Here is a 24506-nt window from a genome sequence, read left to right on the forward strand (position 1 = left end):
ATAATGAAAGAAGCCAACATGACAGAGCACTGCCCTTTTTAGTCTGTGCTCGGTTTCTGTTATTATTTGTACGGGTCGGCGGACTTGTCAAGCTGCTCTGCGCAGCATTTCCCGTTTCCCCAATCATCAGTGAATGAAAAAATAAAAAAATAAAAAAAAGTAAAACGTGGATCACTTCCAAGTAGCCCAACTTCTCACCTTGACACCACCTCGAGGAATATGAAAAATAAAGAACCTTGCAGCGTCAGCTGCAATTCGGAAAGCTTGAAGTTATAGTGTAAACGTTCAGGACACTTACTACAGAGTTATCTTCTTTCGATTCCGTAAATTTATTTAAATTAACGCGTAAGGAAGATTATTCTCCCTTTATTTTTTTATATACCTTTTTAAATTTTATTTTACTTTTTCGGGATATTTGTACGCGTCATCACTTCTCCATCATTTCATCATTTATTGTTGTTGTTGCACGCGTGATCATTGTTTTCCCACAACGTGTAATGAATGCATACATCAAAATCAATGACAAATCAATCAATCAATCAAATCAATCAGCCAATGCCAAATCAATGCGAGATATGAGTAGGGAAGTTCTGCCGCCATATACCGTACCGGAAGCGTGCAAAGACTTTTCCTTTGCGTAATGCGCGCAGTATCATAAATATTCGCACCGTTAAAATTCCATATCAATTAGACCGCACGCGTTGCGCGTATATATTTGACCTACTTCGGTTCGCGCGCAATTACACTTCCCAACTAGCGCACGAATTGCAGCCAGCGGCCCCCATCGTCATATAATTCCCAGTCTCTTTTTGCGCGTTATCTTTTTGAAAGCGCCTAGACTTTTTCTCTTGCTTCTCCGGATCAATAAAACGAAGGCCGCGCGCGGACACGGTCTCCCAATATCGTAATTGGCAGGGCTGCACTCGTGATGATGATAATGATTAAATAATACGTGGGCACAAAGTAATCAGTGGCCGGAGTGAGTGCAGCGCAGAGAGAAGACGACCCCTGCGCTTTCGCCGAGGGATGGAGGTAACGAACGGCAGGGTTGGTCAGCAATAATATTCTCAGTATTTTTGTTAATTTTTGTATTCTCACCCGAGAGACAAAAAAAAAAATCCTTGGTTGGTTGCTTAAAAAAAAGGAAAAATGTAGGGAGGTTACAGAGTACTTTCCAGAAATCAGTATAATCAGTATTATAATGCTAATGAGGAATGCTTTGAGGCTGAGGTATTATAATACATAAGAGTAATACTTCTGTGTATTACGCGAGCAATGCACGAAAGATTTGTGTCCAGGAGTGTTTCTGACCAAATGTTTGTGGGTCACGGGAAAGCTCTCGCTAAAGTGCACCGGTGACACATTTTTGTATGGCAGACTTAAGATCCCTCAGGAAGTACTAAACCTATAATACAAAGTAAAAAAAAAAAAGCAACGCAAAAGTCCTATTAACTGTGATTACACTGAGGGAAGGTAAAACGGGTAGGAACACTTTATTACAATTAACATGAACAAGACTTTCGTGCAGAGCCTGCACTTAATCAGGTGAAAAGAGTAGCCATACAACAGGACGTATACAGGGTGTCCCACCGAAAAAGGGCCAGGGGCTAAAGAAAAAACGGAGTGCTCTACACAAATGGAACCAACTGTACGTGCTTGGCAGTTGTGTGGTCTATCCAAAAATATTTTTTTCATCGCCCCTTGTCAATTAATTAGCAGTAATCAATTTTCTAACTTTCTAATTATCGGTTTTAGCTCTCAGATGTCAATGAGGAAGTTGTAGTACATGTCGAAAAAGACGCAGCTGAAGTGGTTCGAGGTCGGTATGACTTGTCGTTTTGTTTTTTCCCGGGTTTAAAAGTTGGTTTCAGATGCCGGGCGGACCGCAGATCGCTGCCCACAATCCGGCACCCGCGGGCGACGATTGCAGCGCCCTCCGGCGTACATTGACTTTCAGATTAGCGCTTGGAGACCATCCTTGGGCCACGTCACCCAAGAGGAAGATATTTCACCTGTTTCACGGCACACCTATCAGAGTGCACTGCAATCGTCGCGCGCGGGCGCCGAATTATGGGGAGCGCTCTGTGGTGCGCGCGGCTTCTGAAACCAATTTTTAAACCCGGGAAAAAACAAAACCACAAGCCATAGCAACCTCGAACCACTTCAGTTGCGTCTTTTTCGACATGTACTACAACTTCCTCATTGACATCTGAGAGCTAAAACCGATAATTAAAAAGTTAGAAAATTAATTACCGCTAATTAATTGACAAGGGGCGATTAAAAAATATTTTTGGATAGACCACACAACTACCAAGCACGTACAGTTGGTTCCATTTGTGTAGAGCACTCCGTTTTTTCTTTAGCCCCTGGCCCTTTTTCGGTGGGACACCCTGTATATATACCAGTAGAAAGGTAGGGTGAAAGGGAAATACAAACGCAAAACACAATCGAAGACTCTTCTACAACACTACCCTCGGCTAGAGAAGAGTCTTCGACTGTGTTTTGCTTTTGTATTTCCCTTTCACCCTCCCTTCCTACTGGTATATATGTATACGTCCTGTTGTATGGCTACTCTTTTAACCTGATTAAGTGCAAGGCTCTGCACGAATGTCTTGTTCATGTTAATTGTAATAAAGTGTTCGTACCCGTTTTACCTTCCTTCGAAGTACTAAGCCTGTTAGGGTATTATGATACGTGTAATATTTCAATTTTGCGTATTAGGGGAGAGTTGTCACACTCGCTACTTAAAGAAAAAAATGAAGCACAGCAGCTGAGCCATTTTCCGTCTGTTTGTTAGCGGCACGAAGCAACCACTAACTGAAGAAAGTTTTATTGTCATGGAAAGTATGGCACGGTGCTCACAGCACAAGACTCATTTCAGTCACGCGTCAGTAAAATTTCCCGTTCTTGCATTTTTTAAATTTTGCACGACACACGCTAAAGCTCTAAAGAATGCTCGTGTTCGTAATGTTTATTCAGCTTTCGGAAATCTTTACGCGGATTTTCAGCGGAATACGTTACCTCCACTGCTGAGGTAAAGTCACTGCGCGTGTCGTGATGTGATGTGATGTGATGTGATGTGAATAAAGAAAAAAAAAATGGGGATGTGAGTTTCGACGAAGTCAAACTGGCTACCCGAGTACACTTACGGATGTCGTAGTGGTCAGTTGTACCATATCAGATGGGTTGAGTTGTTACTTGTTACGTGCTTCAACTGGTAGAGCGACTGACAGCGCAAACTATATCCGCGAGAAAGCGTTTCAGTAGCTTTTTTAGTACGTCTTAGACATCGTGTAATAATTTAGTGCCGCTTTTTACACTTACAATGCCCGTCTACAGCCAGTAATGACTAGCGTGCATGAATCCTGTACAGCTATACACTGTTAAAACAGAACTTCACCACATAGCACGCTCCTAACCAACCATCATACCGAATGATATCATTCTGTGTCATGATTTGTTCAAAACAGGGGGGAGGCGCCTATCTGGGACAAGATAATCTGTCCCAGATAGGCGCCTCCTCCCATTTTCAACAAATCAATGCACACAATGATATCATTCGGAATGATGGTTGGCTATGAGCGTGCTATGTGGTGAAGTTCTGTTTTAACAGTGTAGGACAGACGTGTAAATACAAAATGTAAGGCTGAAGATCATAGGTTCTTCTCTGCACGTTTGGTTTGTTTTCCATATGCACTTCCAATAGGTATTCCATTCGGTACATCTCCGCAATAAATATTACGAGAAAATGCAGCTGAGGCAACCTGCCCCATGCAGCCCGTGTGACAACCTGCCCTGCTGCTGGGGCATATTGTCACACTCGACGACCTCCGCGCGGAAGTGTTTTTATATACTATTTTTAAAGCCAGCTTTAGTTTGATATGTGCGTTGTGTAGCCAAAAGATCGCACTAAAATCCAGCGTTGGTTGCATCAGCCTGATGAACCTACTTTCGTCACAGTAAAATCAGAAGTAAAAAATGTGACAGCTCTCCCCGGTATCCCCTACAATACAGGTATAAAGACTAAAAAGTATCACACACACATGGCATTATGATACAAAGTATTACTATTATTGTATTACCGCCCGCCCCTAAATTGAACATCAATAACCGCCACGTGGAAGCTTTTATGTCGTCAGAGTTGGAGCAGGAAAGCTGTTTTTCCAAATAAAAGATACAAAAACGCTCAAATTGAAGATTGAACCCGCTCGCTACTTTTTATTATTTGAACAAGAGCTCCGTTGTGTTCTGGTGTTGGCAAAACTCGGCGCAGTTGTTTATACGAGACCGAAATGGACTCTTAAATCCCGGCTCCCGCTGATCAAGTAAGATGAAATTTCCTGCCGAGTTGCCCTGCTCTTGAATGACTCTAGGCCTCGCCGAGCCCATGTAGGAGATTGCTGCAATCAGAAGATAGTTGAAACGGAGACGGGATTGCGCTGAAGGAAACGGCACAACAATCGCGTTGCAGTAGACACCATCCGTAGCAAGCTAATACTTTCGTCGCGAATACATACAGGGTGTCCCAGAAAACGTGTCATTGAATTATAATAAAAAAAAACTACACCACCTAGAGTCATGCGGTCGATGGCATTTGTTCTTACTGGGTTTTTGCCACCTCCTCATGTGAATGTCGTGTAACGTAAGTTCAATTATGTAAATTTTTGCGAGCTTAAGTCTGAAATTTGCCTAGTAAAGGTCACTTTTTTGCCCCACCAATGTGAAGAGCGTGTCTAATTTAGTGAAATTAATGATAATTGACAGGGATGTTCAGGAGCTATCCCATCGGAAAAAATAGCCGAACATCATGCTCTACGGAGGTCGCACAGAATAGCGCACGATGAATTTTTAGCGCAATCTTTGTCAGTCCGACGAAAGGAGGTTGGAAACCCAGCCCTCCCCCGACGTCGCAGAATGAGATAAAACAGGCACGGCTTATCACGTCCGACTTTCGCTGGGATAATGCTTTCCCTCTCCCAATTTTAGGAACTGTTACTTTTTCTACTATCACTCTGTGGGCTGGCTTCGGAACCTCCTTTCGTCGCACTGAGAGCGATTGCGCTCAAAAAGACATCGCGCGCTATGGTCCGGTGCTCCGAAAAGCATGATATTCGGCTATTTTTTCCGATGGGATAGCTCGTGAATATCACTGTGAATTATCATGAATTTGAGTGAATTCGGCACGCACTTCATATTGGTGGGGTAAAAAATTGACCTTTACTTGGCAAATTTCCGAGTTCAGTTCGCAAATATTTACATAATTAAACTTAGAGTACATGACATTCACATTAGGAGGTGGCAAAAACCTAATAATAACAAATGGTGTTGACCGTATGATTCTAGGTGGTGTAGTTTTTTTATTATAATTCAATGACACGTTTTCTGGGACACCCTGTATACGGCGTTGTTGGCATGGGAGTACGGTATCGCGGCATTACTGCTAGCACACTGCACACTAATCGCGCAGGAAACATTAATTGGAAGTATGTACAACGCGTTTTAAGGCACTTTACGGTCGTTTTCATTCTGAAAATGCGAAGCTAGGGCAGCCTTCAAGGTGTCTTGCAGTCTGCAAGTATTGGAGTAGCTATAGATTCGACGTCATCAGAACTCCCATCTCCATTATTCTAATCTAATGCAATCTCCAAGGACTTTACCGATTTTTCCATTCTCCCTCTTCAACATCCCTCCAACGAATACTTTTACATTCCTTGCCGTTCTTTCCGTCATACAGCTATGCCTTCGAACTAGGGCACTATAGAAATAAAATAAACGGCCGCCAGGTCCTCAGAAAGGTCGCCAGATTATGTAGTTCAAGGTCCCTTAATGCTGGTTCGCTGGTCGTACAATGTATAGTATTATCTCTCGTGAAACACACAGCGCCTGCCGGCTAAATAACACATCCCAGCGGAGGTAAAAACGCTACCTATGACCAACGTGTTCGCGACCGTACTTCTGATGTGCTTTCCCTTTCTCACTGTCCCTTTCCGTGGCAACGGAAGCGGTCAAGCCTGACCGCGTTGGATGGCCCGTCCGCCGAAAAACGGCCACTGGCCTTTCAGTCTTTTTCAAAGTGCTGTGCGCGACAGTGGTTTGTGTTCCCCGTGTGTGAACCTCTGCTGTTGGCAACGTCCATTTGTGCTGTCCCTCCCAGAGTTGTTAGGACTGCCTCTCTGCCTCTCTGCTCTTCGCCCAGCGACAAGGTTCTGCGCTTTCCGCAGAGATGCCAGTGGGAAAACAAAGTTAGCTCCGAGGGTGACGTCGCGTTAGGCCGAGTGCTAGGCTGCATATTGGACGGCTTACTCATGTTGGTGTCTAAGGAACGCTCGGTTGCGCAAAAGTGTAGCCGTTCTTGAGTGGTTTCGTGGGTTTGATTTTTCTTCGCTGTGCAGGCAGTGCGTATTTATTTGGCTTCTGTTTAGCCTCGCTGTGTGGAAAGGTCGCAAGTCGCTGGCACGTATGTAGCTAGTGCATGTTTTAGTTTTTGTCGCAGACGTCCAGCTACTGTCTGTGCAGCTTCGGGTTACATCTGCTGTTCTTTTTCTTTTCTTTTTTCCTGATATTCGTTTTATTTTCTGCTAGCGCTAGAGAGTGTGATAGCGCCTGCTCTTTGTCGAGTTTTGTTTTACATTTATTTGTTTCTACTTAGAGAGAATGGGTAAGCAAGTCTTTATTTGAGCGTATGTCGTCTCTTTTGATTTGTCTCTCTCTCTCGGCGTTACGTGTCGTCTGCTAAGATGAAACATTGATGTCGTCTGCTGAGATAGCGCCCGCGTAGGTTGAAATTGGATTTTGCGTCGGGGCAATATGTGTTTGCGTTCTTGCGGTTTGTATTTCTTCTCCGGTCTCGTGGATTATAAATGGTAGCGAAATAGAATACTCTGTCTTGTGAAGCGGAAGTTAGGTAATATAGTTTTCGGCTTTCTTTTCTTCTTTTTTTAGGCCGCCTCCTTCCCTGTTCGTGATAAAATTTATTTCTGTCACTATCGGCGAACGTACGCGCTCGTGTGGTGTGTGTAATAGAGTAGTGACATATGGTTATTCCGCAGATATGCAACGTGTGTGAGATGTATGTAAGACATGCCGTGAGTTGCGACTGATTGCGGGTACATAGCAAAATTGATAAAGGAACTGATAAGAAAGACAGATATACCTCGTAGTCAGAGCAACGTAATTAGCTCGTACTTTCGTAACCTGGTTTAAAATCACCTCACTAGTGGAGCATTTTCACCGTTACGTGTTACAGCACACAGGCTCGACTGTCGTCTGCTACTGCATCGTCTGCCAGCAAAAGGCTTAAGGTCGTGCGCGCATTGGCGAACAACCACCCGATCCCGCGCGTTCTTAGTGACGTACGGCTGTTGAAATCGAGCACGAAAAAGCCATAGATTGCGTTCTCTCCTCTTGGTCATCGCGTATTTTTATTTATTTCCTTCTTTCTTTCGCGCAATGTCACTGGTAGAGTTTCGGGGCGTACTGTTAGGAGCCGGATATTGAAAGAAGTAGACCGGAAATAGAGCCCGATAAAAGTCGTTATCCCCCTCGGCTGCTCAGAAAGCGTCGATTCAGCGAGCGTTCAAGCGATAGCGACTCTGCAGGCAGCAACCGTTACCTGTGTCGAATTGGTTATCGCAAAAGCATCTGCGTGTCACTGTGGACAAGTGACTGTGTCGAAGCCAAGGCGAGCCAAGTCCATTCTGCCATCCACCTCAGGAATATTCACATTAATGAACTTCTGCATCACCATAAGCCGTAAACCTGACATTGCTGTTCATGGAAGTAGTGCAAGCTCTTCTTGTTTATGGAAAGATCGCCGAATGGTCCCTGTATTTCGGAACAACGGAACCTTCATCGTAAATCGGCGATGTTACAGTGCCTACACCTTCTGCGAGCATAATAGAAGCAAGACGGCCTGAAGTAGTGGGAAGAAGAGACAGACTATGAAGCCGAAAGTTGCGCGCGAATTACAGTTTCAGAAGAGTGGTCTCACCGGACTGCCACTCGCTTTTCTCAGCCTTGTGAGTATTGTTTCTTAAAGTACGCAACAAGAAAAAAAAAAACACCAAAAAGACAAAAACAACTTCACCTATGACAATACTGTAGTGAAGATAATGAAGTATCTTGTAATTCTTTGAAACATTGAAACAATGTGGAACCACATAAGAGGAGCATATATAGACTCCTCCCGGTTAGCTAACCCTCATCTTTCCGTTTTTTGAAAGCGACGGTTTCATAGAGCCAACCACCGCGTAGGTCCGTCCGTGGCTTTATAGTGTCACGTGAACCGTCACGTACCACTACCACGTGATCTTCAGGCTGCATTCCCGGTATGCCTCGTTTAACACTCTTAAAGCATAGCTTCCCTGCGTAACACGCTGAAGGCAAACCACTTCGCAGAATGATACACACACTCTTAAAAATGAACTTCACCGCATAGCACGCTCCTAGCCAACCATAATCTCGAATGATATCGTTAACTGCCCTGATTTGTTGAAAACGGGAGGCGTACGCCTTTTTTGTGACACTTATGCTGTTCATAATTGTCACAGTAAAGGCGTACGCCTCCCGTTTTCAACTAATCAGAGCAAATAACGATATCATTCGTGGCAATGGTTGGCGCAGAGCGTGCTATGCGGTGAAGTTCTATTTTTTTAAGAGTGCACTCTTAAAAAATAGAACTTCACCGCATATCACCTCCTAGCCAACCATCATCCCGAGTGACATCGGTCCCTCCCCTGATTGCCTTTTTGTGACACTTGTGCAGCTATGTTAGTTGCACAACCCCCCCCCCCCCCCCCAAAAAAAAAAAAAAGTGATAAAGCTATCACTCTGTGCAGTGCCTTCAGCGTGCTATGTGGTGAAATTCTGTTTTAAGAGTGTACACGTATCACTTTCTGGTTTGTGGAAAGCGTGGGGTGTACGCCCTTGCGTGATACCTATGTTAACTGCATAATGCCACAGAATTGGCGTACGCCTCCCGTTTTCAACAAATCAGGGTAGAGAACGATGTCATTCAGGACGGTGGTTGCTTCTCAGAGTGTTATGCGGTGAAGTCCTGTTTTTAGAGTGCACACGTAGCCAAAGATGAAGCCATTTCCCCCCGCCTCTTTTTCTACAAGCAGCGTTATGTAGAAGAGGTCTTTACAAGAGCTTCTACTGTATACGGTTAGCCGAACGTTCCGTGATGACTATCCTCGCAGACTTCGTGTCATGTCTCTCCGGGACTTAATATAAACGTAGAGGCTGTTGACCCTCGGTTTCTGTCGATGGACGGAAGTATGGGAATAGCCCATATCGATACGCCTTCGGAAGGAATACAGATTCCTTTCAGCATCGATTGACGTGCTCTGATTGTTCCTTGTCGCCGTCGTTCCATTGCTGGGCGCCTCTATGCCTTACGGCTCATGAATCGCAATCCTGGCGCCGGCCACTTGCTTTCGGCGAAAACATATTGACCTGTTTCATTATCTGCGGCTCCATGAATCCTTTCGTGAAGCGCTCTTATTTTTTAAAATTGTATTTGCAATATTTTTTGTTTTTTTTAGTTCCCAGTGCGGTTTACACTCTTAGAAATGAACTTCGCCGCATAGCACGCTGCGCGCCAACCACTGCCACGAATGATAGGATTATCGCATCTGATTCGAAGAGAGAGGGAGGCGTACGCCTTTTTGTTTCAATTTGGGTATATGGTAATTGACACAAAAAGGCGTACGGCCCTCTCTCTCCTCGAACCAGAAGCGATAACCCTATCATTCGTGGTAGTAGTTGGCGCACAGCGTGCTGTGCGGTGAAGTTCTGTTTTTAGAATGTGGCCAACCGTAATCTCGAATGATATCGTTATCTGCCCTTGATCTGTTAGAAACGGGAGGCGTACGCCTTTTTTGTGACAATTATGAACAGCATAAGTGTCACAAAAAGGAGTAAGTCTCCCGTTTTCAACAAATCAGGCTAGACAACAATATCATTCGAGCTGATGGTTGGCTAGAACCGTGCTATGCGGTGAAGTTTATTTTTAAGAGTGTATAGTTACGACGGGAGGAGCCCGGTGATTCGATTTTACGGCAGCAAATTTCTTTTCTTTTCTTGTATGATGCCAGTTTGAGATATCAAAGCTATCGATGCAGAGGGGCATTGAATGCGATCATTCACCCCATACGGCAATCAGGCACGTTTCCATCGATTTCCGGTGTTATTGAGAGTGCCGTTCAGTACACAGACGCAATGGATCAAAAGTTGTTGAAAAGGAGAAGCAAACTACACAGACTTTCCTATCGATCGAACGTCTAGAATCACGGGAAGAGAAGTTAAAAGAAAGAGAGCGAGAGGGGGGCTTAGGTGGATTTTCAAACAGAAAGTACGCCTATCTTTTGCCTGCCGTGCAACTTACAGCCTCAAGAAACACAGGCTCTCCGTTTGACGGTCCGCGATTGAGTTGATTTGGCAGGATGGACAAAAGTTTTCGGCGAGGTTGATGCCGCGCAGTTGATTACTTTTAAGATAACAAAAAAGAAAGTTGTCTCTCTCTATATTTCTATTGTAATATGTTAACTGACCGCAGGTCCCCCAAACTCACCTCGGAAAAGCGTGCAACGAAGAAGGCCGCCACAAGATACCCCACTGTTGCCTTTCCGGTTCACTTCAGTGCGCTAAGTTTAGCGGCAAAATGTTTTTGTTTTTCTGCGAATGAATCTAGTCTTTATATGTCCAAATAAGACGCGTATAACAACTTTCTCTGTCATGTTTCTCTTTTTGGTCCGTTTTTAAACGTGTTGAGCGATCGGAAGGACCTAGTGCACGGCTGCGTGCATCACATAGCGTACCTGTCGTACCAGGCGCCGCAGGCGCTGCAGTCGTCCATTTCTCCTTCGGTGACTTGGCCTGGCTTGGATTGTGCTTCAACTGGATCTTTAGCGCGCTACAATCCACGCAAGCCAACGTCTGGTAACAATGGGGTATCTAAGGGCGGCCTCCGGCATTGCACGCATCGGGATAGGAACAAATACATGGGAAAATGGCGACCTTGGGGGACCTGACTGACCGTTCTTTCACTAATAACACACGAATTAAAAAAATAAACTCCTAACTACGCACTGTTTCCTGTCCAAGCTGCCATAGTTGCTTCGCGGCGCTAACACAGAATCAAAAGGTGTGTATATAATTGGCGCGAATACTGATCCAGAGGGCGCACCTACCAACTCAATTGAATCCTATTTTAATCATTCGTGGACGTCAACGAAAATGCAGCCTTAACAGACTCTTAACAAAAGTTCCTTGTGACGCAACTGCACCATCATCGGTAAATGTCAAAGCACGTTTACTTCGGTTTAGGTCGGGACCAACCTCTCCATATTTTCCTTTCTTTTCCAATCCAATCCAATCCAATTAAGGCACGTGTAAATTTACGAAACATCGTGCATCCTGTAAAGCGTGCTTTGTCTGCATCTCTCTAAAGTTAGCAGGCAAAGCCTCCTTTACGTTCTGCACACCACAAATTTCGGTTTAATGCCTCGTGGCAAACTAATCTCTTCCACGTGGCAATATTGTCGACAACAAGAGCAATCCCTGTTCCAATATTGTATTCGGTCGACGCCAAAGCGATGCAAAAGCCTTGTAGCCTGTCAAAACTGTCAAGTCGGCTATGGAATTACGTTTAGAGGCCTTTGGGTGGATGCGTTGGCTAGGAAATATCCTCTCCGGCTAACGCTGCAGCGCTTTTATCGATTTTTAAACCTTCTGCCGCTTGGTAAAAACGTTAAGTCTGTTATGTTCGGCACAACATACACACATACGGATGCATACACGCAACTAAAGACGCTAAAGAACAGAAAGACAGACAAAAGGAGGAGAAGACAGGGGGGAAAATGTTCTTCAAGCGTTTTCATTGGGTTGCCCTACTGTATAATGGAGTTAATTGGATTAATTGGGCTACTAGATAATAATTATTTGAAGTATTGTACAATCCCCGTACTAGTACAAAAATAAATAAAATATTGTAGGAGCATTCCACGAGGATATTTTTTTTCGCACGTTACTGCCCCTTTAAGAAGCGTAGGATAAGGTTACATCAGTAGCAGTACAGATAAGCGAAACGACAAATTAAATACACAAGTCGCCAAGCCAGGATATTCTAAATGATATGAATGGTCGTCATATTATTTGGTTCATTCGGATGCTGTGATCATTTGCTGAAATGTTGTTTGTTTTGGATAGAGATGAGACGAACCTAAACTTTTTCGAACTCGGATCCGAATCCAATGAAAGTTCTTCGAATCCACCGAATCTCGAATATTTCGAATCCTTTCTTTAAGAGTTTAAAAAGCAAAAAAAAAAGAGAAAAATCTGTAGTGAAACGTGTTTTGAAGCAGAATATGATACCCTTGTTTAACGAAAAAACAAATTAAATAATGCTTCAGTTTCAAGAGAAAATATACACGTATAGTTCTTCTTAAACGTAATTTATTTAACGCGTTGTTCATCGGCTACGAGAAATGCATAAATTCTCGAGTCTGAATTATTTCCATAAAACTAAGCAACAATCACAAGCAAAGCCAGGTTACTTTTAAGCTTGTAATGTAACAGTTCCTGCCTGAACTCTTTCAGTCCAGAGCAATGTAAACAAACGAACAAGAAAACACCCGTCGGCCAATGAAGCTTTCAGCGGACTCCGGAGGCGCCAATTTGAAAAAGAAACCAACAAGCGGACTCGCGAATCCCAAATCCTTGCCTAGGATTCAAGGATTCGTGGATTCGGTTGGCTCATCCCTAGTTTTGGCCTCAGAGGTTGTATTCCTTGGCTTAACCCAACCGCAAGCTAGATTTATGACACGACGCTTGACATAAAGCACAGTTAACGTCTCCATCGATCAAAGATAAGTGACGAATAGCAGACATGCGTCATTGCGGTCATACTCTCTTAATGTAAAGGCCACGTTCGGAGAAAGGGAAAATGTATGGCTGGCGCATATGTCATGTCGTTCATCTTTCTAACAGTGGCGTGTAAGGTATTATTGATTCATTAACGTAAAGCCACACGAAATGAAAGTGTCGTCCGCTGTAGAGGAGGTCGTTGAACTGGCGCGAATCGAATCGTCTGGTTCAAATCGGTTGCAGACGATGTACGTGCACTTAATGATGGGCAACAACATCCTTCATCTGACAAGGAGGCACGGAGAGTGGAGCTGTCATCGTATACGGTTCACTGTGAAGGCAAGAGAAAAAAAAAGTAGGCAGATATAGGAGGGTTTTTGTCCTTTCTCCGCAACACCCTCTTTGTTTCACGAAGGAATATGGAACCCCATAGTTGTCACGTTCCAATTAAGGCTAAAAACCGCCTTCCGGTGACATTGACACTTACATTGATTGTGCATAACATGAGCAGTTGCTGTTTATTAAAAAAAGAAGAAGAAAAAAACAGGGCGCTGAAGACTGGGAGGTGGTGGGTTCGAATCCGTAGGTGTGCTGTCTGAGGTTTTCCCAAGACGTCAGAGACGAATGTCGGCACAGTTCTCCCCCTGAAGTCGGCCCAGGACGCATCCTAACCCTCCATCCCCTCTCCATTTGTCCACATCTGTACCCGCACACAGCCCACGTTGCTTCGCGGCGCTAACACAAAATAAAAAACAGAAAAGGTGTTATGCTTTGGACTTGTCAATGTTAACTGCCGAGGAAAATTATGAAGTAGTAATTCCAGGGTGTATACCGGCGTGGGATGTTCATGAGAACCATCGCGGTGGCTGGTTCGTGGGTCAATTCTCCCCACCAGGTTCGAACCCGGATCCTTGGGAACACTGATACATCGTGGCCTGGACTACCAAGTGAAACAGTAAACAACTTGCTGAGCTGCGAAATGAGTACGACAGATATGGGTTCATCAAATGGGAATGTGCGTTAACCTAAACAAAAATGTCCCATCATATTTGGCAGGTAACTTTCACGTTCTTCGCAGCGTATGTACGCTTGCTGCGATACCGACATTACACCGATAGCCGTTGTCCTGGCGGTACGACTTTGATATGAACCGTAATGAGAGCCAGGGAAAATGCTTCCTTTGGATGACAATCGCGCCGTTGGGAACCGGATCACCTGTTCCTTTCCTTCCTTTTACGACTCCATCATCCGATAATCAAAGATCGCGATCCCCTCTCGATGCGGAAGCTATTGAGGAGTAAGCTGCGTTCCTATGGTGGTACATGCCTTTACGCGACTCTTCCTGGTCGGTGATGAATGCCCCGAGGAATCACATCATGTGGCCACCCAATCAGCGAGACCTCTTTCCGTTCTTCCTCCACTGTATGATGTCAACATAAAGATTCGCGTAGGAAGAACAGACAGTTGGACGTAACAGACCAACTAGAAATGGTATGACGGCTACGGAGTTTGTCGTATAGGTCTATGTTTCCTTCAGGTTTGGTATCGACCCCCGATATTTATCGTGGGAACACTGTGAGTCATTAAATGGGGGGGGGGGGGGATTAGCCATCCATAATGGGACAAACTTGAACTTGCGACACAATAACGTGAGCTACACTCTTAAAAATGAACTTCACCGCATAGCACGCTCCTAGCCAACCATAATCTCGAATGATATCGTTATCTGTCCTGATTTGTTGAAAACGGGAGGCGTACGCCCTTTTTGTGACACTTATGCTGTTCATAATTGTCGCAAAATAGGCGTACGCCTCCCGTTTTCAACAAATCAGGGCAGGTAACGATATCATTCGAGATGATGGTTGGCTAGGAGCGTGCTATGCGGTGAAGTTCATTTTTAAGAGTGTAGATACGACGGTACCTTCATAAATGTCTCGGGCAGGGTTCCTCAAAATGCTGAAACGTCGCCAACGCGCCATGAAAAAGTAGCCAGAAGTAGCCATTTCAGTAGCCAGTGGTGTGCAGGCATCATATATTGAATGAAGGACTCTCTAACGGGATTATGTGGTGCACAATGAAGAATAATCCCAACTTTGAGGTACAGGAGTCTCAAATGTAGTGCGCAGAAGTATCCACAAAAGTAGCCAGAAAATAGCCAAGGCGCCATTGGCCAAATTTCGGCGTCACGAGTCAGAAAGTAGCCAATTTGGCTGCAAAGTAGCCAAATCTGGCAACCATGGTCTCAGGCTCAGTCTTGCTACATTACAACGACGTCCCAATTCGGCACAATGAACAGCAAGCGAAGCCCGCCGCCTTTTGCAGTCGAAGTTGCAGTCGAGTCTATTTTGTATTCATTATGCCGTACATACAAAATAGAGGCTCCGCCTCCCGTTTTCAACAAATCAGGCGCGGGAACGTTGTCATTCGAGATGATGGTTGGCTAGGAGCGTGCTATGTGGTGAAACTCATTTTTAAGAGCATACCTTTATATGTGCTTCTTTAGGAAGGTATTTAATGATTTTGATCTCGTAATAAGATTCATGAACGGAGCACAAAAGCAGACATTGAAAGTTCAGGTTCCATATGACTCGCTCTCTACGCACATTTCGTAGAACCTGGCCATGTTTTAATACTGCTACACGGCTGCTGTCACTATAAATACACTGCTCGACGCTACGATGAGTGTCACCTGAGCCTCCTGATGTACGGCCAAAACATAATTTGTAACGTTCACCGCGTAACAACAAAGGAGTCTGTCGCGCCGTGCACTTACGACCGGCGTGCACATGGCTGTCGTCTCACTATGGAGCGACGTTTGCAGCCTAGAATCGAACAAAAAGGAACTTTGAACTTTCCCCAAGTTACTCTGACAAAGTTACCTTAAAGAGAACGAGTTCCTCAAGAAGTTACTGGAGCTCAAAAGCAACGAGTGAAGTTAAAAGTTACCGGTAAAAAAAGTAGCTTAGTTACAGTAACGAGTTACCCAACGACACTGGCTAAAAGTGCACCGTAGTAGCCGGTTCCATTTGTGAAGCCCATATTATCTTCCCTTCAGATCCAATCCAATCCACGAATAGCAAGTCTGAGTGGAGAAATCCGATTGGCAGGTGCGTCCCTCGCAGTTAACTGGGCAGTGCACTTTCAGTCTCAAGTGCTCGCAGGTGCTATATAGAAGTGCACCTCATCGAAAGAAGAGAGACGATCGCGTGCACTATTGATTTCCACTATTCTATCTTCTGCCTTCATTCTTTATGCTGTGGTTCTCTAAAAGTGGAAGAGGACATGACCCAGGCGACGACCTTGTACCACTCATCCACTTAAGTGCAGTCTCTGTCCGTGGAGAGAGAGAGAGAAAAAAGGGGGAGGAGGTATTGAAAGCGTGCCGCTGCCATCGGGTGAAGTACAGAGCCATACATTATTCAGTGGCGCCTTTGCCCTCATAGGTTTACTTCGCACTTGTCGGACGGTCAAACTCACTTCGACGTCTATAGGGGTTCTCTTTTTTAATCTCCCACTCTCTCTCCTTTACCGTTTTTGTACTTTTACTGCGGCCTTCGTTCAAATAAGGACTGCTCTCAGAATATTGGCGGGAGTGTAAAGAAAGGATAAAAAGACGCTTCTCGTCTTTCTGCTGGAACATGCTCTCCTTCCCGGAGGACAATGCACGGTTTGGGAACGGGTGAATAATGGAAGAGTAAGGGCAGCAGGCTGTGTGTTGCGAGCCCCTAAGCCAGCGCTATGTCAATAATTATTCACGTAGGTGCCGCTGCTGTCGTGAAATGGCCGAATTATGTCAAGAGTGGTACACCAAAAGGGTACGTACGCGTTGTTGCGTAGCGCCACCGTTTGGTCGTCACAAAGCGCAGGACCAGAAACGACCGTAAACTTTAGCTTAGATCACCCTGTACTTTAGGGCACCCGCTATATGTTATCTTAGAACACCCTGACCAGCGGCATGGCCGAGCGGGCTATAAGGCCACGGTCGTGCTGAAGACTGGGAGGTGGTGGGTTCGAGTCCTACCACCGGATGCGCTGTCTCAGGTTTTTTTTTTTCTGGGGACACTTTCAGAAGACTTTCCAGACGAATGTCGGCACAATTCCCCCAGAAGTCGGCCCAGGACGCATACTAACCCCCACCCTTTCCCCCACTCCTTCCTGCTGTCCTCTCTCCATCTGTCCACGTCTGTATACGCCGCTCATAGCCACAGTTGTTTCGCGGCGCTAACACCGAATTAAAAAAGAACACCCTGTACTTTAGAACATCCTGTAAGGTTTACCTTAGAACACCCTGTAATTTAGGGCACCAGCTAAAGGCTATCTTAGAACACACTGTAAGGTTTATCTCACAACACCCTGTACTTAAGTCGCGAGACAGAACCAAAATCAAGTTATGGTGTAATCTGTGGTTAAAAGTTTCTCTCTGAAAGACGTCGACGAAATACGCTTTCGCGTCAGATAAACAAAAGCAAGAAAGAAAAAAAAAAAAAGAAAAGAAGCAGCTTCTTTTTTTTCGCTCTCTCTCTCTCTTCTTAGTTGTGAGGTCATTCTTCGTAATCCATAAAGTGGTTTCCCGCAGTGAAAGCCCCATTTCGTCGTTAATAATTTTATCCCGATTAACGTCTAGCCACTCTCTCCGACATCTTCACGATATAACCGTCTCCTCAATGTCGTTGAACGGCTCACACACCAGACAAAACCTCATTTGTCAAAAAATGTTCAGCGAAAAACATTGACATAGCGGCCATCGCCACTGCACACACATACGACTACGTGAACGGCCGAAACAAACATATAAATCATGCCAAGATCAACGAAATGGCCCTGTCAACGGGACTGACGCATTGTGATCTCCGGTTATATGACAACGCCATTATAGGTCAGCCAATAAATTCTGGCCACCGCAATGTCATGTCGCGGGTACCCCCTTGAGCCTATCACATATTGGCCAATATCCGAAGGCGTCTCACAGGTTGGTACCGCATCGATTTCGAAGGGCTCGAGCCGTCTTTCTGCCTTGTTTTAGTCGATATTACCTGTACGATACACGCCTCAGCTGGTCACGTGCCCGTTTACTCTCCCCTGTCTAGTCGTGGAAAGAGCGTTCAATACGTGTGTACAGGCCAGGTTATTTTGCATACCGAGTCCGACAGGTGAACCCGGGTGGGTGCGCGCTCTGGTAAGACTTAAGGCGAGCCTTTGACACTTTATACAACAGACGGGTGCGTTGGCTGTATTCTGCCACTGTGTCGCATACAAGGTCAGTGGTAGAGGAAGGTACGTATAGAACCCTCATATGCATCAGCGTTTACGTATTGGCCACGTGAGGCTACTTGGCGCGTTGAGTTTTACTAAAAGACAAATTTTGAGTGTGATGACATTAAATAATGACATGGTGTGGACTGGTTAGTCCAACATAATTGGTAAAAGAATTTAAAAAAAACCAGTGCCGGGGAACTTTGAAAAGACGACACGAAGACAGCACTGGTGTTGGCCCAACATATTTGGTAAAAACTTTTTAAAAAATACCGGTGCCTCAGTGCTGTCTTCGTGTCGTCTTATCTATGTTTCCCAGCACTGGGGTTTTTAAAGTTTTGAGTGTTGTTCATAGTTCTCAGATAGTTCTAGTTTCTCTCATAGTTCTAGTTTTGAGTGTGCTCATAGTTTTCCGATAGATAGAAACACCGAGCTGGTCGCAAGAAGTGCCTGAGTGTGTACGCGGACCTGTGAAGTATGCTCAGTAACTTGTTTTTTTGCATCTTTCAGCGTGTAAGAGGTTATTTGAGATAGCGCTGTTTGTAGAAAACACAATCTAAAAGCGTTTTTTACAGAGCAACCTTCCGTATTTATGTTGTAAAACACAGAGGTGTGTGCCGTAGGACAAGACATTTACACTCGAAGGGCGTAAAATAATTTACTGCGTGTAATTACTGTGTACTGTACTCAACCTAAATTTTCCACATATCTTCCATTCAATTTCATTTCTGGTGCATTGACAACTAAGCAGTGAAGTGAGGTATATTCAACTAAGCCAATATTTCATAGCACCCGAAATTTTTTATTTTATTTTATTATTTAATTTTTTTAATGGAATAGCATGCCGACCTTGGTCTGGAAGACCTTTCATTTTCATAAATGTATATCCCCCCCCCCCGAAAACTTTCATCACCTTATATGAACGAAGAACATGAGAGGCATGTATATTATGAAGGGGCTCACTGTATCATTCCCCACATCGCCATTAGCAATGGGGTAGAGTATCAAGACGACACTCTACATTCATCGTATTAAAAATAAGGTTGCTGAGAGGCATGCACGACTCTCGTTTTGATATCTTCTGACTCCCGAATATTAGCAATTTGACGGCTACTGCGTCCTACACTTAGTACAATGTGAAAAGACTGATATATGAGAACTTAGAAAAATTTATAAAGCTTCTCACATGCCTCTGAGCGTGATCGTGACTGCCGTTATATAATTCCAATGATGCGTTTCGTGCAGGCCAGCGAACCAGAAATCTACTTGAAAGCCGGAGGTTACGCTGATCAGTATTGGTCCCAAGGGGACGAGAGCGGTGTCGAAGAGTCTTCCCACCTGGCGACGCGGAGGACGCAAGACATTATCGATAAAAGTAAGTACTCTCCTGCATGATACCTATTTGTTCGACCATAACCTCCTATATATAGGCAGTATAATGGTGCAGGGAAGTGACACGATGTGCTAAACGTGCAGCCACAGAGCTTCTGCTATTTTTGCTTTGTATATGTACTTGCTGGCTTGCACTGCGGCCTCCACAGGTGGCGCCGTCACCGTGGAACATTAATGCCTCGCCGAGACACACTGTTAGCGCCGACCTAAGATCGTGTCATTTCCCTACGACGGGCTGAAGAGCTCCAAGAAACAGCTGTCCTTGGCTGGGAGTGCATGATCAAATTATAAACATATATATAGGAATATACAGGTATATAGGAAGGTAGAATATAGGTAGGTAGTATATATGAGGCTATGGTTCGGCATTCCATAACTACGGAAGCATGACAGTAACACTGCTCGCGCAAGCGACATTCCCCAGAATATTCCAGTGGAAGATGCGCAAAACGTAATATTTTTTAATAGTAGCTTAGGGGCTGCTTGCAATGTTTGGTAGTAAAATCCAGGGTTCAGGTACTAAAATCGAGAGTAATTCCATAGGAGACTAGAAGTTGTAATTACTCCTCAAATTAAGTTGCCTCAGTTAATCGTTGCATTATCTGATATGCAACGCAACATGAATCAATTACGGTAGCGTAACTGCACGAATTAAAGTTTTTGTTTGTTGCTTGTTTTCAAAGCAACAAACGGGTATTTCAGCGCCAGTGCTATCGTAGCATTCAAAGTCGTTGTTGAGCGCAGTGACAAGCTTGACGCAAGCGTTACGTTCGCATGTTGTTGCACTGCGCATGCGCAAGCTTTTTTGTATAAATAGTAACGATGCGACATAATATAGTACAGCAGGCAGAACAACGTCGTTTGAAACTTCCCAAGTTTTTGTGAAAGCGATAATTTTCATCAGGTTTCTCTAGTCTATGTTATTGTCGGATATTGTCGTGTATTGCCACGTGCGGTCCTTCGTTGCCCAATTTGCAAGTCATAATTGAAAAGATAAATTCTTTCAGGGATCCAAGCTCTGTCTCCAGTTTCCAGTCCTGAAGGATTCCACACTGAGGTGGACTCCGCGAAGTTCGTCCTCTCCAGGCCGAGCAAAGTAAGACGAAACAACTCCTCAGAGCGCAACCAACCACAACACAAAGTCAACGGCAGTTTCCACCACCACCATCACCGCGTCACCACCACCACGACCACCCGGAAGTCCACTACGACCATCGAAGAACACAGTAGTTCCAAATCCGTTCAACTCGTACGCCATACTCCCAGCAGTCGAGAACATTGTCTCGTTAAAACGGAACCGCTCGAGACGTCGATCCACGACAAAGACGTCGAAGAAGTCGACACCGCTCCCAAGTCTCGGCAAGGAGGCGACTTTCCGGAAGACGTCGTCCACGCCTTAGACAACCTGAAGACAGAAGACGACACGTCGCGGCGTGAAAGTCTTCTTGAAGTCGGTTCGACGGGTCCTGGTTACATCATCGTTCCGGGAGGTCACCGACGGTCTCCGAGTCCATCAAGAGGACGATTAGATTCCATCGCTGTTCCTGGTGATCGGAAGGGAACAGATAGTAGTATCGTCGACGAAGATGGCGATGACGTTAGTCCAAAACGACGAAGCAGTCGTGGCGGATCAGATGCAGCGACGTCTTCGAAGAAGCCCGAACAAGACAGTCGAGGCGGTCCTTCTCGGGCTAAAAGACGAGGCAGCACTTACGGCGCGTTGCCTGGAGCGTCAGATCGCTTGAAAGTTCGCGACGAAAAAGACGAAGCACACGAAGACAGCGAAATGCAACGCCGTAGTTTATCTCGGTCAAGAAGGAGAAGTAGCCAGGTCAGCCAAATCGATAGCGCTTCTGCAGCCTTTAGTCGGCTAAAGGCTCAAGAAGATAACGCTGATAGGTCAGGGGCTGCTCCGACATCCAGGAGGAGCAGTCGCGCAGAAGACAGAGCTCCTAGTCGTCTGAAGGATTCAGATGATAAAGGGGGAGCAAGATTATCTTATCAACGAAGAAAGAGCATCGCGACCGCAAGTCCGACGCGATCCGAACAGCCACAAGTCCAGGAGGGTCAACGTCCCGGTAGTGCGCTCGATAAGATAACAGTGCACGAAGACATGGGTCCGGTAACAGTCACAGATGACAAAGACAGAGATGTGGGTGATGCGCAGGTCTTGGAAGCTTCTGAAGTGGCATCTGTGCGAAAGAGTAGTGTTGTGAGGGAAAGTGAAAAAGACGGTACGGAAACAACGGTATCCTCGTCCGAGATGAGAAGGTTGAGTTCTCAGAAAGACACTGAGCAGTATCAAGAGAGGATTGACGAAAGTGATAAAAGAAGTTCTCGTGAGATAGAATCGCAGAGAGAGGGTAGCACTGGTGATGTAGCTGGTGAAGAGGAGGCTGAGAGGCAAAGGTAAGATACTTTCTTAGTATTTATTTCTTTTTTATTATTATTATGAGTATTATTAATATATAGCATTTTTGATACGAATTGAATAATGATAAATTCAGTGCCCTTTGTTTCTGCAAAGAAACGTCGCAGGATATGTACTTTGGTTCGTTCTCGTTTTTGTTTGCTGACATCGTGCACGCGCAATCGTGACGTACGCGAACTTACTCGGAATCTTCTTGAGCTGGTACAGAATTATAATGCAGTCTTTCCCGAACTTTTTTAAATGTAGTTCTCACGAAGGCTAACGCGCTTCTTCTGTAGTGGTGCAACAGTTCTTCAGTGTCTTCCTCATAAGTCGACTTGTGAGCGCTGTGAAATGCCTCCTTCGTGGCGATGGTGTCGTCTACTCACGAAACATGCTTGCCTACGAGGAATGTCTTCAACGTTGGGAATAGAAAAAAAAAAAAAAAGAAAGAGAGAGAGAGAAGGAACCACAGTGAATAATGCGGGAATCCTTCGAGCTCAGGCTCAGCTAATTTCGGCACTGCAATGGCCGAAATATGCCGTTGGTGCATTGTCATGCTGGAAAAGGACGCTCGTCTTGGCCCTTCCTTCCTCTTTCGCCTAATTCCTTTTACGTACAACGTTTCTAACGCGTTGGTATGGTACGTGTCCGTAACTATGGCACATGGTATATTTCGCTTGCCATGTTGGGAAGCAGTTCATCACCATGTCAGCCGAAGGCAACACCACTGCTTTCTTCCATGGTATAGAGTGTCGGTGTGTTCCCATTGATTTGATTGTCGTTTCATTTCCGGTTGGTAATGATGCATCCAATTTTCATCTCTGGTCCGAAGTCTCCATAGCTAATCAGACGAGCTACGTGTCCAGAATACCCAAGCACCGATTTCCATCCTCGTCGCGGACGTGTTCCTTGCTCTGGTCTCAACGAGGGCAGTGTCCACCTTGCAGGGAGCTACCAGTGTCCGAGCTCTTGAGTCGAGATAGCATGAACCCGACTAGTGAAGACTGAGATAACTGTGAGGATGGCTGCTAGGGGGCGGGGGGCTTGTGAAACCTAGACGACTAGTGAAAACCCACTTCACTCCACTTATTTCATGTAACTCAGTCGACCCTTCTTCCGATATTTGGATCGTGTATTCTGTGATGAAGATGCTTCTAATGTATTACTTGTCTGCGATTTCGCAAACTTTGCTGTTCCATCCGGTGTTTTCTCTTCCCTCCGTATATAGTCAGTGTATTTCTCGGTCTACGAGTATTGGAGAAGGAGGACCGTATCCCCTTTGGGAGTAACATCTCCATACTTTCCTTTTGTCTTTTAATCCAATCTTGTCTATGTATTATTTACAATATGCTTCGATTTCCCTCGTTGTCATTTCTTTTCTCGTCAGATGACTAATGAGAACATGACGTTCGAAAAATAAGAAGGAGAAGATAATCCGTAGTATTAAAACCCTCAGCGGACGTGCTGTGTCATATTTTCCGCATTTTTTTTTTCTTTTCGCATTTTTTTAACGTTATTTCTCCTTATCGCCCAGGCTCATAATAGCGCCCATGTTCGATCGTTTTCATTCCTCTTGAAAAAACATATGACTCGCGTGGTTTGCGGCACGAAAACAAACGGCACAAGGTTGTGAAACGCAGCACCTGCTTCGTCTAAACATAGCCGATCTGAACGACACTAAAAGAGTATACAGATTTACCCAGCGCTTCTGAATGATGCTTCAAACGCCCTGTTTACCGGCGCAGTAGTACTATCAAGGTCCTTCCGTCCTCTAATCCATCGTCGCCTGCAAGAATAGCGTCCCCAAATAATTAGGGGACGGCTGGCCAATCTATACGTAATACGGTACACGTGCAGCAACGACATTTTCCCAATTGGAACACGCATCTTCCCACTTGTCCCACACGTGTAATCCAAGAGCCTCCTCGTTACCGGGACTTTTCCTATTGGTGCTTCGCTCGCTGAGAGGGACCCAGCGTATAAGGGCAGGCTTAGATTCGTTACTCCAAGCTTAGCTGCAGGAAGAGTTAAAGCTGCTTTCAACGAGGGAATATGAGCGAGAGACATATAGACGGTCGCGCCAACGCAGGAAGTAGTTGAAGCTCGTGGGGTATCGCATATTTCCGGAACGTGGTATAGCGGTTGGGATTTCATTATGGCGTCTACACTCTTAAAAATAAACTTCACCGCATAGCACGCACCTAGCCAACCATCATCTCGAATGATATCGTAGTCTGCCCTGATTTGTTGAAAACGGTGGGCGTACGCCTTTTTTGTGACAATTATGAACAGCATAAGTGTCACAAAAAAGGTGTCACCATCATCTCAAATGATATCGTTATCTGCACTGATTTGTTGAAAACGGGGGGGGGGCGTACGCCTTTTTTGTGACACTTATGCTGTTCATAATTGTCACAGAAAAGGCGTACGCCTCCCGTTTTCAACAAATCAGGGCAGATAACGATATCATTCGAGATGACGGTTGGCTAGGAGCGTGCTATGCGGTGAAGTTCATTTTTAAGAGTGTAGCAAACCATCATCTCAAATGATATCGTTATCTGCACTGATTTGTTGAAAACGG

The 24506-nt window shown here is 45.0% G+C and overlaps 1 protein-coding gene across 2 annotated transcripts in view; it reads left to right on the forward strand.

Annotated features, from left to right (window-relative positions):
- The window catches only part of LOC135390889 (uncharacterized), a 74186-nt gene that overhangs the window by 22285 nt on the left and 27395 nt on the right, over positions 1-24506 (forward strand). Inside the window, exons 1-3 of one of the 2 annotated variants that reach the window (XM_064620852.1) lie at positions 7260-8018; positions 19366-19495; positions 20520-21921. In XM_064620852.1, coding sequence (XP_064476922.1) covers positions 7941-8018; positions 19366-19495; positions 20520-21921 — 1610 coding nt within the window. In that variant the 5' untranslated portion in view covers positions 7260-7940. Of the gene's footprint in view, positions 1-7259; positions 8019-19365; positions 19496-20519; positions 21922-24506 lie in introns of those variants that run through there. The other variant, XM_064620851.1, reaches the window with a different exon arrangement.

The sequence above is a fragment of the Ornithodoros turicata genome, chromosome 4, assembly GCF_037126465.1.
Source record: "Ornithodoros turicata isolate Travis chromosome 4, ASM3712646v1, whole genome shotgun sequence".
NCBI lineage: Eukaryota > Metazoa > Arthropoda > Arachnida > Ixodida > Argasidae > Ornithodoros > Ornithodoros turicata.